This window comes from Oncorhynchus mykiss, chromosome 6, assembly GCF_057628025.1.
Source record: "Oncorhynchus mykiss isolate SJ-2025 chromosome 6, ASM5762802v1, whole genome shotgun sequence".
NCBI classification, from domain to species: Eukaryota; Metazoa; Chordata; class Actinopteri; order Salmoniformes; family Salmonidae; genus Oncorhynchus; species Oncorhynchus mykiss.
Window position 1 is genome coordinate 27,428,835 of NC_143027.1, and position 14,568 is coordinate 27,443,402.

At 41.5% G+C, this 14,568-nt stretch overlaps 1 protein-coding gene across 1 annotated transcript; it reads right to left on the reverse strand.

Annotated features, from left to right (window-relative positions):
- Positions 1 to 12,786: 12,786 nt before the first annotated feature.
- Positions 12,787 to 14,111, reverse strand: LOC110525021 (homeobox protein Nkx-3.1-like). The gene is made up of 2 exons (XM_021604982.3): positions 13,741 to 14,111; positions 12,787 to 13,522 (listed from the first exon to the last, which is right to left on the reverse strand). The coding sequence occupies exons 1-2, from the start codon at positions 13,940 to 13,942 to the stop codon at positions 13,116 to 13,118; spliced, it is 609 nt and encodes a 202-aa protein (XP_021460657.1). The 5' UTR covers positions 13,943 to 14,111; the 3' UTR covers positions 12,787 to 13,115.
- Positions 14,112 to 14,568: the final 457 nt, after the last annotated feature.

The following is a 14,568-nucleotide window of genomic DNA, read 5'->3' on the forward strand; positions in this document are numbered from 1 at the left end:
TAAAGTTATTCTTTCATTCAGACATCTGTTTAAATTAACCTGTCCAGTGTTTCCAGATTTCTATGAAATTTTACCTATAATTAATTACAATATGAGTGAAATAGTTTTCCTTCCAATTTAAAAAATAAATTAAGTATGTTAAAAGCACCTTTTTAAGTGTTTGGAATGGTGTGGGCATACCCCAACAGGAGAATGGTGTGGGCGTACCCCAACAGCAGAATGGTGTGGGCGTACCCCAACAACAGAATGGTGTGGGCGTACCCCAACAACAGAATGGTGTGGGCGTACCCCAACAGCAGAATGGTGTGGGCGTACCCCAACAGCAGAATGGTGTGGGCGTACCCCAACAGCAGAATGGTGTGGGCGTACCCCAACAGCAGAATGGTGTGGGCGTACCCCAACAGCAGAATGGTGTGGGCGTACCCCAACAGCAGAATGGTGTGGGCGTACCCCAACAGCAGAATGGTGTGGGCGTACCCCAACAGCAGAATGGTGTGGGCGTACCCCAACAGCAGAGTGGTGTGGGCGTACCCCAACAGCAGAGTGGTGTGGGCGTACCCCAACAGCAGAGTGGTGTGGGCGTACCCCAACAGCAGAGTGGTGTGGGCGTACCCCAACAGCAGAGTGGTGTGGGCGTACCCCAACAGCAGAGTGGTGTGGGCGTACCCCAACAGCAGAGTGGTGTGGGCGTACCCCAACAGCAGAGTGGTGTGGGCGTACCCCAACAGCAGAGTGGTGTGGGCGTACCCCAACAGCAGAGTGGTGTGGGCGTACCCCAACAGCAGAGTGGTGTGGGCGTACCCCAACAGCAGAGTGGTGTGGGCGTACCCCAACAGCAGAGTGGTGTGGGCGTACCCCAACAGCAGAGTGGTGTGGGCGTACCCCAACAGCAGAGTGGTGTGGGCGTATACCGGTCATGAACAATATTCATACAAATAGACCACTGATTGGCTAGCTGACATCATTCTCTGTGAGGAAATAGCAAGTATTTTTTAAACGGTCGGTTTGAGATACAAGTATGATGTGGGTTTTGTAGTGATTTTTTTTCAATTTATGCCTTTGTCACAAATACGAGTATTGGATGAGTCAACAACATTGATTTGGGTATGAGTAAACAGAATATGAACTTTTGGACAGTTACTTTAAATTTCACTTTACATTAGCATAATAATGAGAAGCCATAAGCATCATTCCACCTTAGTTTCTTTGACTCCGTATACCATAGTATCCTTTAGAGTGGAGAATCTTGCATCAGTCCCCTGCTGCGAGTGTCTCCACAACATAAGTCATGCTCTTTATGACAATCTCCAGCAAGTAATGCTTGGTTGAATCAACTCTTTTGAGTGCATCCAAGCAGTGCCGAGCAAGTTAACTTCACAAAGATGCAGAACCCAGACCTGCCCAAACGTGTGCAATGTTGACAGACAGATGAGCACTGCAAGAAGGAAACATTAACCAAAACCTCACTTGAATGAATAGCAACCAACTCTAGGGTGAGAAAAGGGATGAAAAACAAGCAGCGAAGTGAAGCTTTTGACATTTTATTGTTAGACTATGAACACATGTATAGCAAAATGTAATCCTGACCATGTAAGTACTACACTTTTTATAACCCTACATTTACACAGTATCTGTAAACAGGTTACTGTTTATGTTATTTATTTTAGTAGCAGAACATACATTGAAAATACAATCCATTGGTTTAATTATTCCTATATTATCGTTGATATGTGAGTTACCAGTTGAATACCACTGTATCTAACATGTTAGTTGGGTTGCCTGAGGAGGATCCACAAGGTCAGTGAGTTATCAGTCTCAGACAGGTTATTGGCGTGGGCGCTTCAAACTTCCAGATAAAGGCTATGGTTATCTGAACTGGATCAGATTTCTGTTCACACTAGCTTTGTGCTACTGTAAACATGTCCTCCCTCATAGTACAGCCCCAGACCATGTCATCTTATCAGCACTGTTCAGAGGATTGTGTCCTGTTTGTCTGGCTACTGTTATAGTTGAAACTTCACTTTGTTACAATGTTCGATTTTGGTCCTTACTCATTCTTTGGTGAATGATTATTTTTCTGACACAGTAAAAAATTATTGCTTAAATCTACAGTACAAAATATTACTTAAAATCTATTTGATAAATGACGTAGATGTCCATTTTCTTTGTGCAATCTACTATCTCCAAATGGAAACGACTTACTTCCCTCTTACATGATAAAGAGGAGGGGTGCTTCCTCAAATGGGGCGGCAAGGTTGCCTAGTGGTAGCCTAGAGTGTTGGACTAGTAATCAAAAGGTTGCAAGTTCGAATCCCTGAGCTGACAAGGTACAAATCTGTTGTTCTTCCCCTGAACAAGGCAGTTAACCCACTGTTTCTAGGCCGTCATTGAAAATAAGAATTTGTTCTTAATTGACCTGCCTAGTTAAATAAAGGTAAAATGTAAAACATTTAAAAATGTATGTCATTGTCGATAGCTCTATCAAAAACCTAATGAAAGTCGAGTTTGGAGACTCATTCTTAAACACTCCCTGACCTGTAGAATCAATGTGAAATAAGTAAAACCCTTCATTAGGATTTAAGTTAATCATGTTTATTCATAAACTATTTCACTTCAGTCTGGTTGAGTGTTTCAATAGTTGTAACTATTGTGACCACAACTACCTGGTATTGTTCTTGAAAATGCTCTCTGATTCTAATGTTGAATTTAATTATATTTTTTAACATAAAATTGATAGCACCCTCTTGTATCTGAGATATCAAATCAAAACATGCTCTGCTAGAGGGATGGTCTCTGCTGCTTGGTCTGACTCAACTTCATGGCCCATTGTTCCTGCCCTCATTTTGAGTGACATGGATGAGAAATCATCTGTCTAGGAGAGCACCAAGAGAGGGGCTTCTGGAGGAGAAAACCACCAACTCAAAACACATCTGACTCATTGGTACATCAAGGTACATTGAGCTAAATTGAGGTGAAGTAGGAGACAACTCTTCCAGACACTGAGGACTCAGGCTTTGGAAAGCAGTGCCTCCTAAGCTGATAAGATCGAGGCCCTTTCACTTCGACTATGTGATTGAGTGGGGATAGGAGGCACTAAATACAATAATATCAAAATGCTTCCAGAGTTTCCTGAAAACAGACAACTGGACCGAGTGCATTCCATGGCTGCCAAAGAGGTCAGCGGGTTGCATTCCATTTTTCTCATTCATGGTACCATCATATCTTACTCTTGCCTACCCTTATGCTACCCTGCCTATCTCAATGAAAACCATGTCAATAAAGAGATTGCTGTTATTAGGTGGCATAACATTGCTGAGAAAATATGGGCCACAATGCAGCTTCCCTGACTGCCATGCAAGTGTCACATGCTCAACTCAACGACCCTTTAATTGTGGGCATTCTACCAACAGTTATACCCCTCATTTGATCCTGAAGGCTAAACACTAACTTTGGTTTCCCCCATAGCTCTGTCATGACGTTGGCCTGGGGGTAGGTTTATGACAGTCATAAATACCTCTTCCCCCCTTTTTCCTCTCTCTACCATACTGATGTGACATTTGAAAAAACCCTTGGTTAACATAGAGATTCTGGGAACATCAGAAGGTGGGGGAAAATGAACTATATTCTGGTAATCCGAGCAATTGAAGATATGCAGTGGTACTTAATGAATATGATGTCAGTTCGGTTGTCATCTGAGACATTCTCATCAATGATAGGATGACAAAGTCTGCACATTGTAGTTATCGGATTCACATGGAATTGTTGTTCAATTTAAACGTTTGAATATAAAATTATTGGTGAAGAGATGAAGCGTAATTTTAGCTTCCAAATTAGAGATTTGGGTTTTCATAAGGTTAGGGCTCTGCTCAATCAGTGGCCCGCCCCTGTGAAGAGACATGGATTATAAAACTTTACAAACACACCCTTCTCGCTCCACTACAGTGCCTTGCGAAAGTATTCGGCCCCCTTGAACTTTGCGATCTTTTGCCACATTTCAGGCTTCAAACATAAAGATATAAAACTGTATTTTTTTGTGAAGAATCAACAACAAGTGGGACACAATCATGAAGTGGAACGACATTTATTGGATATTTCAAACTTTTTTAACAAATCAAAAACTGAAAATTTGGGCGTGCAAAATTATTCAGCCCCCTTAAGTTAAATACTTTGTAGCGCCACCTTTTGCTGCGATTACAGCTGTAAGTCGCTTGGGGTATGTCTATCAGTTTTGCACATCGAGAGACTGACATTTTTTCCCATTCCTCCTTGCAAAACAGCTTGAGCTCAGTGAGGTTGGATGGAGAGCATTTGTGAACAGCAGTTTTCGGTTCTTTCCACAGATTCTCGATTGGATTCAGGTCTGGACTTTGACTTGGCCATTCTAACACCTGGATATGTTTATTTTTGAATCATTCCATTGTAGATTTTGCTTTATGTTTTGGATCATTGTCTTGTTGGAAGACAAATCTCCGTCCCAGTCTCAGGTCTTTTGCAGACTCCATCAGGTTTTCTTCCAGAATGGTCCTGTATTTGGCTCCATCCATCTTCCCATCAATTTTAACCATCTTCCCTGTCCCTGCTGAAGAAAAGCAGGCCCAAACCATGATGCTGCCACCACCATGTTTGACAGTGGGGATGGTGTGTTCAGCTGTGTTGCTTTTACCAGGTGGCTTGTGGCAAACTTTTTATGGATATCTTTAAGAAATGGCTTTCTTCTTGTCACTCTTCCATAAAGGCCAGATTTGTGCAAAATACGACTGATTGTTGTCCTATGGACAGAGTCTCCCACCTCAGCTGTAGATCTCTGCAGTTCATCCATAGTGATCATGGGCCTCTTGGCTGCATCTCTGATCAGTCTTCTCCTTGTATGAGCTGAAAGTTTAGAGGGACGGCCAGGTGTTGGTAGATTTGCAGTGGTCTGATACTCCTTCCATTTCAATATTATCGCTTGCACAGTGCTCCTTGGGATGTTTAAAGCTTGGGAAATCTTTTTGTATCCAAATCCGGCTTTAAACTTCTTCACAACAGTATCTCGGACCTGCCTGGTGTGTTCCTTGTTCTTCATGATGCTCTCTGCGCTTTTAACGGACCTCTGAGACTATCACAGTGCAGGTGCATTTATACAGAGACTTGATTACACACAGGTGGATTGTATTTATCATCATTAGTCATTTAGGTCAACATTGGATCATTCAGAGATCCTCACTGAACTTCTGGAGAGAGTTTGCTGCACTGAAAGTAAAGGGGCTGAATAATTTTGCACGCCCAATTTTTCAGTTTTTGATTTGTTAAAAAAGTTTGAAATATCCAATAAATGTCGTTCCACTTCATGAGTGTGTCCCACTTGTTGTTGATTCTTCACAAAAAAATACAGTTTTATATCTATGTTTGAAGCCTGAAATGTGGCAAAAGATCGCAAAGTTCAAGGGGGCCGAATACTTTCGCAAGGCACTGTATATAAAGCCTTGATGAAAATGTAACCTCCTGTTCCAAGTACGTGAGGTCTGCAGCCTCTGCGTTAAAAGGACTAACATGTCAGCTACAGAACTAAGCCAACCTCAGCGTGAGCTTTGTTTGCAAATGGTATGAACTTTGAACTCTTATTCACTGCAGAAGGGATACCTCCTAGCCGTTGAGTTAGCAACAGCAGCTGCAAACGTGGGCAAGGGAAGAACAGACAGAGTATCCCGTCTACCACGCAACGACGTTACTACAACGTATCCAATTTACAACCAGAGACATTCTTCAAAGGACAAAGGACTCTGTTGGGCAACACGGCCTTCCATCTACCACCAACCTACCGAAGCGCAGCTCAGAGGAAATATTTATTGCATTTTCCTTTTCCAAATGGGCGTTAATTTAGAATGCATAAGATACTGTATTTATGATAGCACAGCTTCTCCCTTTGTTCCTCAGTCAACCTGCTCTTTCACTCAAACCCAGACCCTTTTCTTTTGTGGAACCAGCTGTCATATCTGTTCCGCCCGCTAGGGACATTTTCATTTATGATGTAATTTGTAATCAAGGTATGATTAATTCTTTGTATATGTAATTCTGTGTGATTAGTTAGGTATTTAGTAAATAAATCATTCAACCCAATCTTGTATTGCTGATTCAACTTGATAGCCAGGGTTCGTGAAGATAACCAAGAATTTATAACTTTCAGATGAGACTGAATTAAGGTAACGATTAATATTGACTGCTATTGATGTAAAATATTACTAGGTCTTTAAGAGTTTATTTGGAAGATAACAGCTTTATAAATACTATTTCATGGTGCCCCGACTTTCTAGTTAGTTAATTACATTAATCAGGAAATATTAATTACGGAGAAAGGATTTTATAGAAAAGCATGTCATTTCACTTAATCCGGCATAGCCAAAGACACAACATTGGTGCTCCCGTGCGAGGAATCTAAAATGGAATGACGCTTTCATTTTGATTCAGCCTGTATAAAATTGAAAAGCAGATTACATAATATACCAAGTTTATTATACACATTATGGGTGTTAAAGACAAACATTATTAGGTGTGTGTGTGCTGAAGATTCCCCGCCTCTGTGTTGTTCTTTGATGTAGTCAGTGGGTAACGTAAGCAAATGCATTTCTGTATGAGGGCTGATAAAGCTAATTATAGAAATCTGAGAAATAGAGCGTTTGGCCAAACGCAGGACTATTTCTGCCTCGCACGTTTCAGACGCGGGAAGGCTCGGTCATTACTAAGTTTCCGAGCAAGGACAAAGACCCAGACGATTGAAATTCAGGAGATATAAGCTTGACCAGCGATAATTATCTCTGTTTCTCTCGAGTTTCCATGCGAGTAGACCACGGTGTATTTCGTTGCCTGCCGCGTGTTCCGGTTAAAACATCGTCAAATTACCCCGAAAAGGGTTTGAACATAATACGTTATAAGTAAAACCTTTCCCTTGCTAAGGGAATCTTATGTGCTGAATTTTTCAGTCACAAAGTAGGTTTAGCTTGCACGAGATGCTAAAGCTAACAAGGGAAAATAGCCATTTTGTTTTCTTGTGCCACGTTGAAATTCCTCCGCCTTGCGGAACGGAAGTCCCGCCCGGGTACTTCCATTTGATTTCAGCGTGTGCAATCATCTGACCGCTGAAGTGTGCCCTAGTATATCATTTCATGAAGAATTATTCAGGTCACACTCAAGTCATTACTTGGATATCAATGTCTTATTCAAATTGAACTAATAAGTGAAATTGCCAGACTTACATTCAAATAGATATTTTAAATAATATCCAAATTGAGGAGTTTTCTAAATAAGACATTGTAAACTTTTTCTAAACTAACCTAGATTAATCAACTTCAGGTTAATTCAAGTTTAATTCCCAAATAGCCTATGCAGGTCTGATTTATCATTAAATTGATCAATCAGTAAAATTTGGTTTTTGCAAAACCATTCAGTAATCCAGTACTGACAGAAGTCCCGCCCCAGCGGGAATCCCATGTGGCTTCGGCCTTAGGGAGAAGTGTACCACAGTGTTGAATGTTCCCAACATTTGATCCACTGTTTACACTTATGATATCCAATCAATGGAGAATGTATGGATTATCGTCTCATTCAATTTAATAAGTTAAATTGTTGATGTTCTTCCAATCAAATGAGACACTTTTAAACTTCTCATATTAACCTGGATGAAGCAACATCTCAGGTTAATTAAAGTTTAATACCCAGATAGCCTACCCAGGTAGGATTAATCATTGGCATTGATTAATTAATTCAATTTGCTTTTGAAAATTAATTCACGTCCAACTTCCACATTACTGGTACGGTACTGATGGTTCGTCAACATCTATAAATAGATTAAACTTGTCCTTGCAGCTTCCAATGAATTCCAAACCCAAACTTTGAAAAAAAAAATGGAAAAATGTTCCTCTATTTTTCTAATAATGTGCAAGCTATCAAAGGAGGTGGTCACCACTTCTCTGCTAATTGGTGAACCTCCACCCATAAAATGATTGATCTCTGACCTCAGCAGTGATACCAACCCTAATTATGCCATTAGCGAAAAAAACCAGTCGAAATTGCGAACGCTCTCCAAAATCAACCATCAAATACAGGCTTTGTGACGGTTCTCCCCACTTTTGCACTGATGTATCGCCATAAAAATGTGGCATCGGTCCAATACCGCAGTGCACAGCTGAAGCACGTGCCAGACATGGCTAACATGAGGGGACAGGTGGAGAGAACTGAGCAACTATTGACAAAAGCAGGAAATGAAAACATTCTGCTAGTCGAGGAACTGCGTTTGAAATCGGAACAATTAAAAGTAATTGCAAATACTTATGACGATGAACGAGCACAAACTCTCCAACAAAATCGTTGTCTCCAGGAACAACTCGATTTAGCCAAAACTAAATACGATGTAGTCTAGTCCAAACTAGATAAATCTGTCGAGTTATCTTCAAACAGGAGCATGCAATTTGATAACATGCAGGCAGTTTTGTCGAACATTACACAAGGTAACAATGTTCTACTCCAAATTTTGCAGACCAAAGACGATCAGTTGATGAACACAATGACTAAGTTGGATGACAAATCAGCAGAACTCATTGAAGTCGCTGACCAAATGAATGATGAGAGAACTTGGGTGATGAAGATGGAAAACTTGATTTCTAAGCAAGCGGAAGAAATCTCATCACTGAATCTCTCACTCCGTACTCAAGAACTCTATCTGCAAACCATGACAGATAAGTTTGAGACCGAAAGGAGCAAGAGCAACACTCATGTGTCCAAAATCAGTACTCTAAGCTCTCAAGTGGACTCTGTAATGCAGCAGAATATCACGCTTAGGTATCATCTGGAGGAAGTCCAGAATGGTCACGCTCTACAGTTGATTTAATTTTGATTTGATTTGACTATCCATCCAAGCAACCGGAGCCCGGTACTCAAAGGAGTGAAGACGATAGGTTTCAGACATTGCCTCCATCATGTGTCCCTCAGTCTTCTCCTCTTGGCCATTTGGCACTGAGTAATATGGCGCCTCTTGGCCAACAAAGCCAAAGCTTGGCTTCTCCTCTTGGCCTTTCGGACCCACTTTCCCCACAGGAGGAAGCCAACCCTCTCCGCCCGCTTGACGCGGAATACCTTGACAAACTCGTCAAGAATTTCCTTTGACCCCGTTCCAGGTCAGCCAAACGATACTGAGACGTTCCTAGCTGACATAGAGGATGCGTTGGATGGCTACCCGAATGCTACGCGTTCTGACTGGGTTTACCTGTTGAAGCGAACGTCGAATAGACACGTGACAAGGTTCATTCGCCTACAACAGCAACACATGCTAAATGACAACGCTATACTTGCCACAGCTTTGAAATTAGAATTCAGTGGTTCGGCAACTCACAAACACGATAGCTCACTGGCTAACACGGTCAAACAAGCTCGGAACGAACACCCACAAGATTACTATCATAAGCTTCGTTCAGCTTACTTTGGCCTACTCACTGAAACGGGCATGGAAGACCTGTTACCATTTAAACAAATGTTCCTGTCGAACATGTATCCTACCTTCATTAGCTACTTGGGCCCTGCCGCCCACGTTGGCTTGCCTATCTTACAACTCAGAGTTTGCAAGCACAGCTTTTGAGGCATCAAAAGCTCGCAACGCTAAGAGCCCTGACCACTCGGTTTTGAAGTTTGACCAGGAGCACTCACTCCAGTTAGAGGGTGCATTATCAGGTATTGGAATGTTAAGAGATGACGCACAACAACAGTTTCTACCATGAAACCATGTTTCCAATAATCTCCGCGGTCAAAATAACTGTAAAGTATGTCACCATCAAAACGACTACCGCTACAATCGACCTGTTCACTACGTTCCTGCACCCAACCCACACAAAGTGTCAGAGCACAGGGTAACAAAGGGTTGAAGGATGACCAAAACGTAGTCCAATGTTCTCCAGAAGTTCCACTATGTGAAGAACTAAAGCGAGAAACATTTGAGAAAAGGGTAAAAGATAAGTCACAAGGACTAGACAAGGAATTACCGGACACCAGGTCCACAGGAATTAACACCCATAGCGAAGACGTTAAAATTAAAATCTCTCCCGCTCTCACTCGAGACCCTATCCAGGGCCCGCTTAATCAAGAAACAAGCCCACAGGCTTTGTCTATAGACTCTGATACAAAGGTTGCGAAGAAAAAGGTCAAATGCTTCGTTAAAGCCAAGCCCACTCAAAATCTGAAAAGTCGATCTGCTTCCACCTTGAACAGAATTGACACATCACGTCGTTGCGAACGACCACTCCACTTTGTGGGGAATGTGTCCACTAAACACGAATCGAAACGCCCATACCTGGAAACAGTCCTGGAGGACTGCTTAACTTGTCATGCGCTAATTGATTTGGGTGCGACAATATCACTCATCTCTCAAACATTGTTTGATGATCTAAAAAGGGCTTTGAGGCCAACTAAACGTTGGTTAAAAGTGGAACGATGCGACACTACACCTCAAGGGGTCACTCAGACTACCTCGCCTCTCACATTGAGAGTCATGCTGAAACTACTCTTCAAGGACGTATCGCTCGTCCACCCTGTGTATGTTACCATTCTCGAAACTGTACCCCTGCTACTTGGAGCAGACTTGATGGATCGGTTACTCCCATTGATGGATTGGAAAACCAACCAGGTATGGTCACAGGCTACAGTGCCTTCTCCACCGACCACACTGTTTTCCCCTAACGCTAACTGCAACGCAGTCATTCACGAGGTGTATCTGTCGAAAGCACCCCTTGGGAAAAAGACGTTTAGAAAACACTTGGTGCAGAATCCGATCCAAGGAGATATTACGATATCTCAACACATTCCATCAGCTAATCTGATTGACAATTCTTTTCATGATTTCTAGCCATCTGTCTCTGTGGATGAGCAACTTCCCTCCTCCTTGCAGTCATGCAATACGGTAGTTGAAATGAACTTCTCTTGCCCTTCGGACACTTCCGCAAGCACTGCTTCTCAGCAATGACCCGCAGAGAATACTCTGCTTCCGATGACAGACCTTCCGCTTTGTTGGGGACTGTCACCCCTTACAATGACACTAATGGCGTCAGTCCAGCAACTGACCCGATGACTCCCACTGGTGAAACACTTTATGATATCACAGACCGATATCCTCGTCTCAGTTTGCAGGTACTGAAGAGGTTGCCACACGCGGACGCAGTGGGGGACTGACAGACCAGATATCGGTAGGACAACTGGACCCCTTGAGTACCAGTACCAATACCCAGACCCTTTTCTTTTGTGGAACCAGCTGTCATATCTGTTCCGCCTGCCAGGGACGTTTTCCTTTATGATGTAATTTGTAATCAAGGTATGATTCATTCTTTGTATATGTAATTCTGTGTGATTAGTTAGGTATTTAGTAAATAAATAATTCAACCCAATTTTGTATTGCTGATTCAACTTGTTAGCCAGGGTTCATAACAATAACCAAGAATTTACAACTTTCAGATGAGACTGAATTAATGTGACGATTAATATTGACTGCTATTGATGTAAAATATTACTAGGTCTTTAAGAGTTTATTCGGAAGATAACAGCTCTATAAATATTATTTTGTGGTGCCCCGACTCTTTAGTTAATTACATTTACATGATTAGCTCAATCAGAAAATATTAATTACGGAGAAAGGATTTTATAGAATAGCATGTCATATCACTTAATCCGGCATAGCCAAAGACACGACAGCTCCATATAATAATAGTAATTTTAGGTGGGTACTTATATTCATCCTAATTCACACAAGTACAATTGTGTATTATGTGCATGTGTGAATTGGAATTGTTTTTTTTTTTTTGCATATCCCAGGCCCCCCTGAGACTCCCTCAGAGAGTAGGATCATGGTTAGGGTCTGCCATTATCAAAGGTGACCCTGGAGCAATTAGGGTTAAGTGCCTTGCTCAAGGGAACATCAGCAGATTGCTCACATTGTCGGCACGGGGATTCAAACTAGCAATTTTTCTGTTAGTGGCCTAGCTCTGTAACCACTCTAACCGATGGCTATCTGCTACCTTAATGTGTCCCTTGCCTGTCTCACAGTTCTCACAAGCATGCTTGTGGGGGAAACCACTTATAATTTCATGTAGTCACCACAATGAGGAACTGCCTTCAGTAGGGTAAGTTAAAAACACCTTGATGTTGAATCAAGCCTCAGTTTAAATGGATGGATAGGGGCTATTTATCTGTTAAAGAAACCAAGCATCGTTGTTTAGAGAGGGCCCTTATGTTTTCTGAAGATCCCAGGCAAACCCTTATCTGCTCATGCAATTTTCTAGTATTATCAAATTTTAACTACAAGTACAACCATTGTTTGCCTCTGGAAACAGTTACTGTAGACCATATTTCAAGCATTCATTCCTGAATGTAAGAATATACATTTCAGTTTAAAGCAACATTCATGGCTGCTCCAGGGAGAGGAGTTTGTCAAGATATTGCCAAGTAAAATCACATCTTTTGTCTCCAACCAGCCATGGCCCTTTGCATACATAGTGTTTTAGTGTGTATCTTCAGCATCTCAGAGCACAGAATTATGACATGTATGCTTACACAGAGGGATAAAGTGTTAGCTGTAACTCTGTAAAATGGAAAGAGTAAACTGTCATTTTCAATAACCATCACTACTCTCAATAGTAATGAGCATATTTGCACTGTCTAAATAAAAAGTGAGCTGCACGGGTACTGAAACATTTAGCAAGATTTGTATTACTACAGCTGGCAAAACTTTTCATAGACCTTGACACTACAATAGCCTTTGAATTACTTAGTCTCAATTTCAAATCAGTTACCCTTTATTTTCTTGCAATTTCGGGAAAAAAAATATACATAAAAAAAGAAAATGCAAGCAACAAAGTGATTAGGTCATTTTTTCTGTGATAACATACTCATACATATAGGCTATGAATGGAAAATTACAGCTTGACGGTTTGACATTGGAAGGCTACATTTTAGCCATATAAAAGTAGATTGTGAAAAAATATGACAAGTTACTGTGCTGAATAGATCAAATAACTAGGTAACATAATTAGTTGTTTAACATACTCTCCTCATAAGGCATTGTGTCCATATTGACCTGAATATTGTCCAATATTATGTAATGTTCACCACAGTATTGGTCTCCATGTGCTATTGAAGTCATACACATATGGTTGGTATGTATATGTTTTGTAGAACGTGGAGAGAAGCGACGATCTGACTAAATTGTCCTCTGTACTTAATTCTTCTGACTTTTGAAAGATGTCCTTACAGTACTCCGTAGCTTGCTGCTTCCGTTTGGTTTTGTATCTTCTGTTCTGAAACCAGATTTTAACTTGGGTCTCGGTCAGTCCCAACGTGTTGGCAAGATTGGCTCTTTCGGGAGCGGACAGGTACTTCTGGTGGTTAAATTTCTTCTCCAGTTCTAACACTTGCAGATGCGTAAAGGCAGCGCGCGAGCGCTTCTGTTTGCCGACTGATGTAAAGCTTATCATGGCATCTGGGGTGCTAGAACAAGAGCTGTCAAATAAATCTGTAAAAGAGAGACATGATTAGCCCATTTGTGATGTGGTGACTTTGCGTCAAAAGCTGGCAATTGACAGATAAACTGCCTACTCCACAGGTTCATATGGAATAGGTTTATTTCCTGTTGTTATTAGTATGAGTCCAGGAAATCTGGCACAACACCGTCAATCCATACCTTAGCCTAAACTATTTTTAAGTAGCCTACATACAATCCAATGTGCTCACCTTTCCGCCCTTCAAATGCTGTATCCTGTGCGCAAAGTTCCTCTGACTGTGATACATGCTCGCACTGTTGGTTATTCCATTGCGCGCATCCCTCCTTGGCCTTGTGTGAGGAAGAGCACCTGAAGTTTAGCCGTGTATTCTCTTTAATGGAGAGGATGTCCTCGATGAAAAACGAAGTTGGTGGCTTGACTGGCTCCGACATTCTGCAGTTAGGAATCCACCGTATGGGCCAACGAATGAATGCTAGGCTTGACTGAATCTCACAAGCCAAGTGGGGAATGATGCCCGGGACACAGGGCTAGCTCGTAGCAAAGCTTATTTATACCTTGTGAAAGACTTACTGGCGCGTCAATTTATAGTAGTGCTGTTGTGGTCATGACAGCACAAGCGACTGGCGAGACGCGTCATCTCGGCGACGTCACTGGTGTAGGCTACCTGGATGACAGTGATGATAGGAACAGAACTGCTGTGCTCACTTTACGTTGATTTATTCTTGATTTTAAGATATATTTGTCATGGCACCTCATGTGTGACTTCACCATATAGTCAAATTAAACATTATATATAAATAATATTGCATGGACAATAAATAAAATGAACATGTTTGTTTATCCGGGTCTCCCTGATATTTAAATATATGTATATTTATAAAACATTATGTCAACTGTTCAAAAGTGGAAATACTATTGTGATGTGATTAAATAGGACTTGGAAGATCTGGGGATGTGGCCCTTTGTCTTGTGCTCATTATTAGAGCTGTGAGATGTATTTCTAAATGTGTGCAACAGGATAGCTATTATCATTACAGCCATGCCTGGGTTTCAGCCA

Coding starts and splice junctions, on each gene's coding strand:
- LOC110525021 (XM_021604982.3), bottom strand. CDS start 13,942: ATGTCGGAGCCAGTCAAGCCACCAACTTCGTTTTTCATCGAGGACATC. Junction 13,523..13,740: donor AGCATTTGAAGGGCGGAAAG/GTGAGCACATTG, acceptor TCTCTTTTACAG/ATTTATTTGACAGCTCTTGT.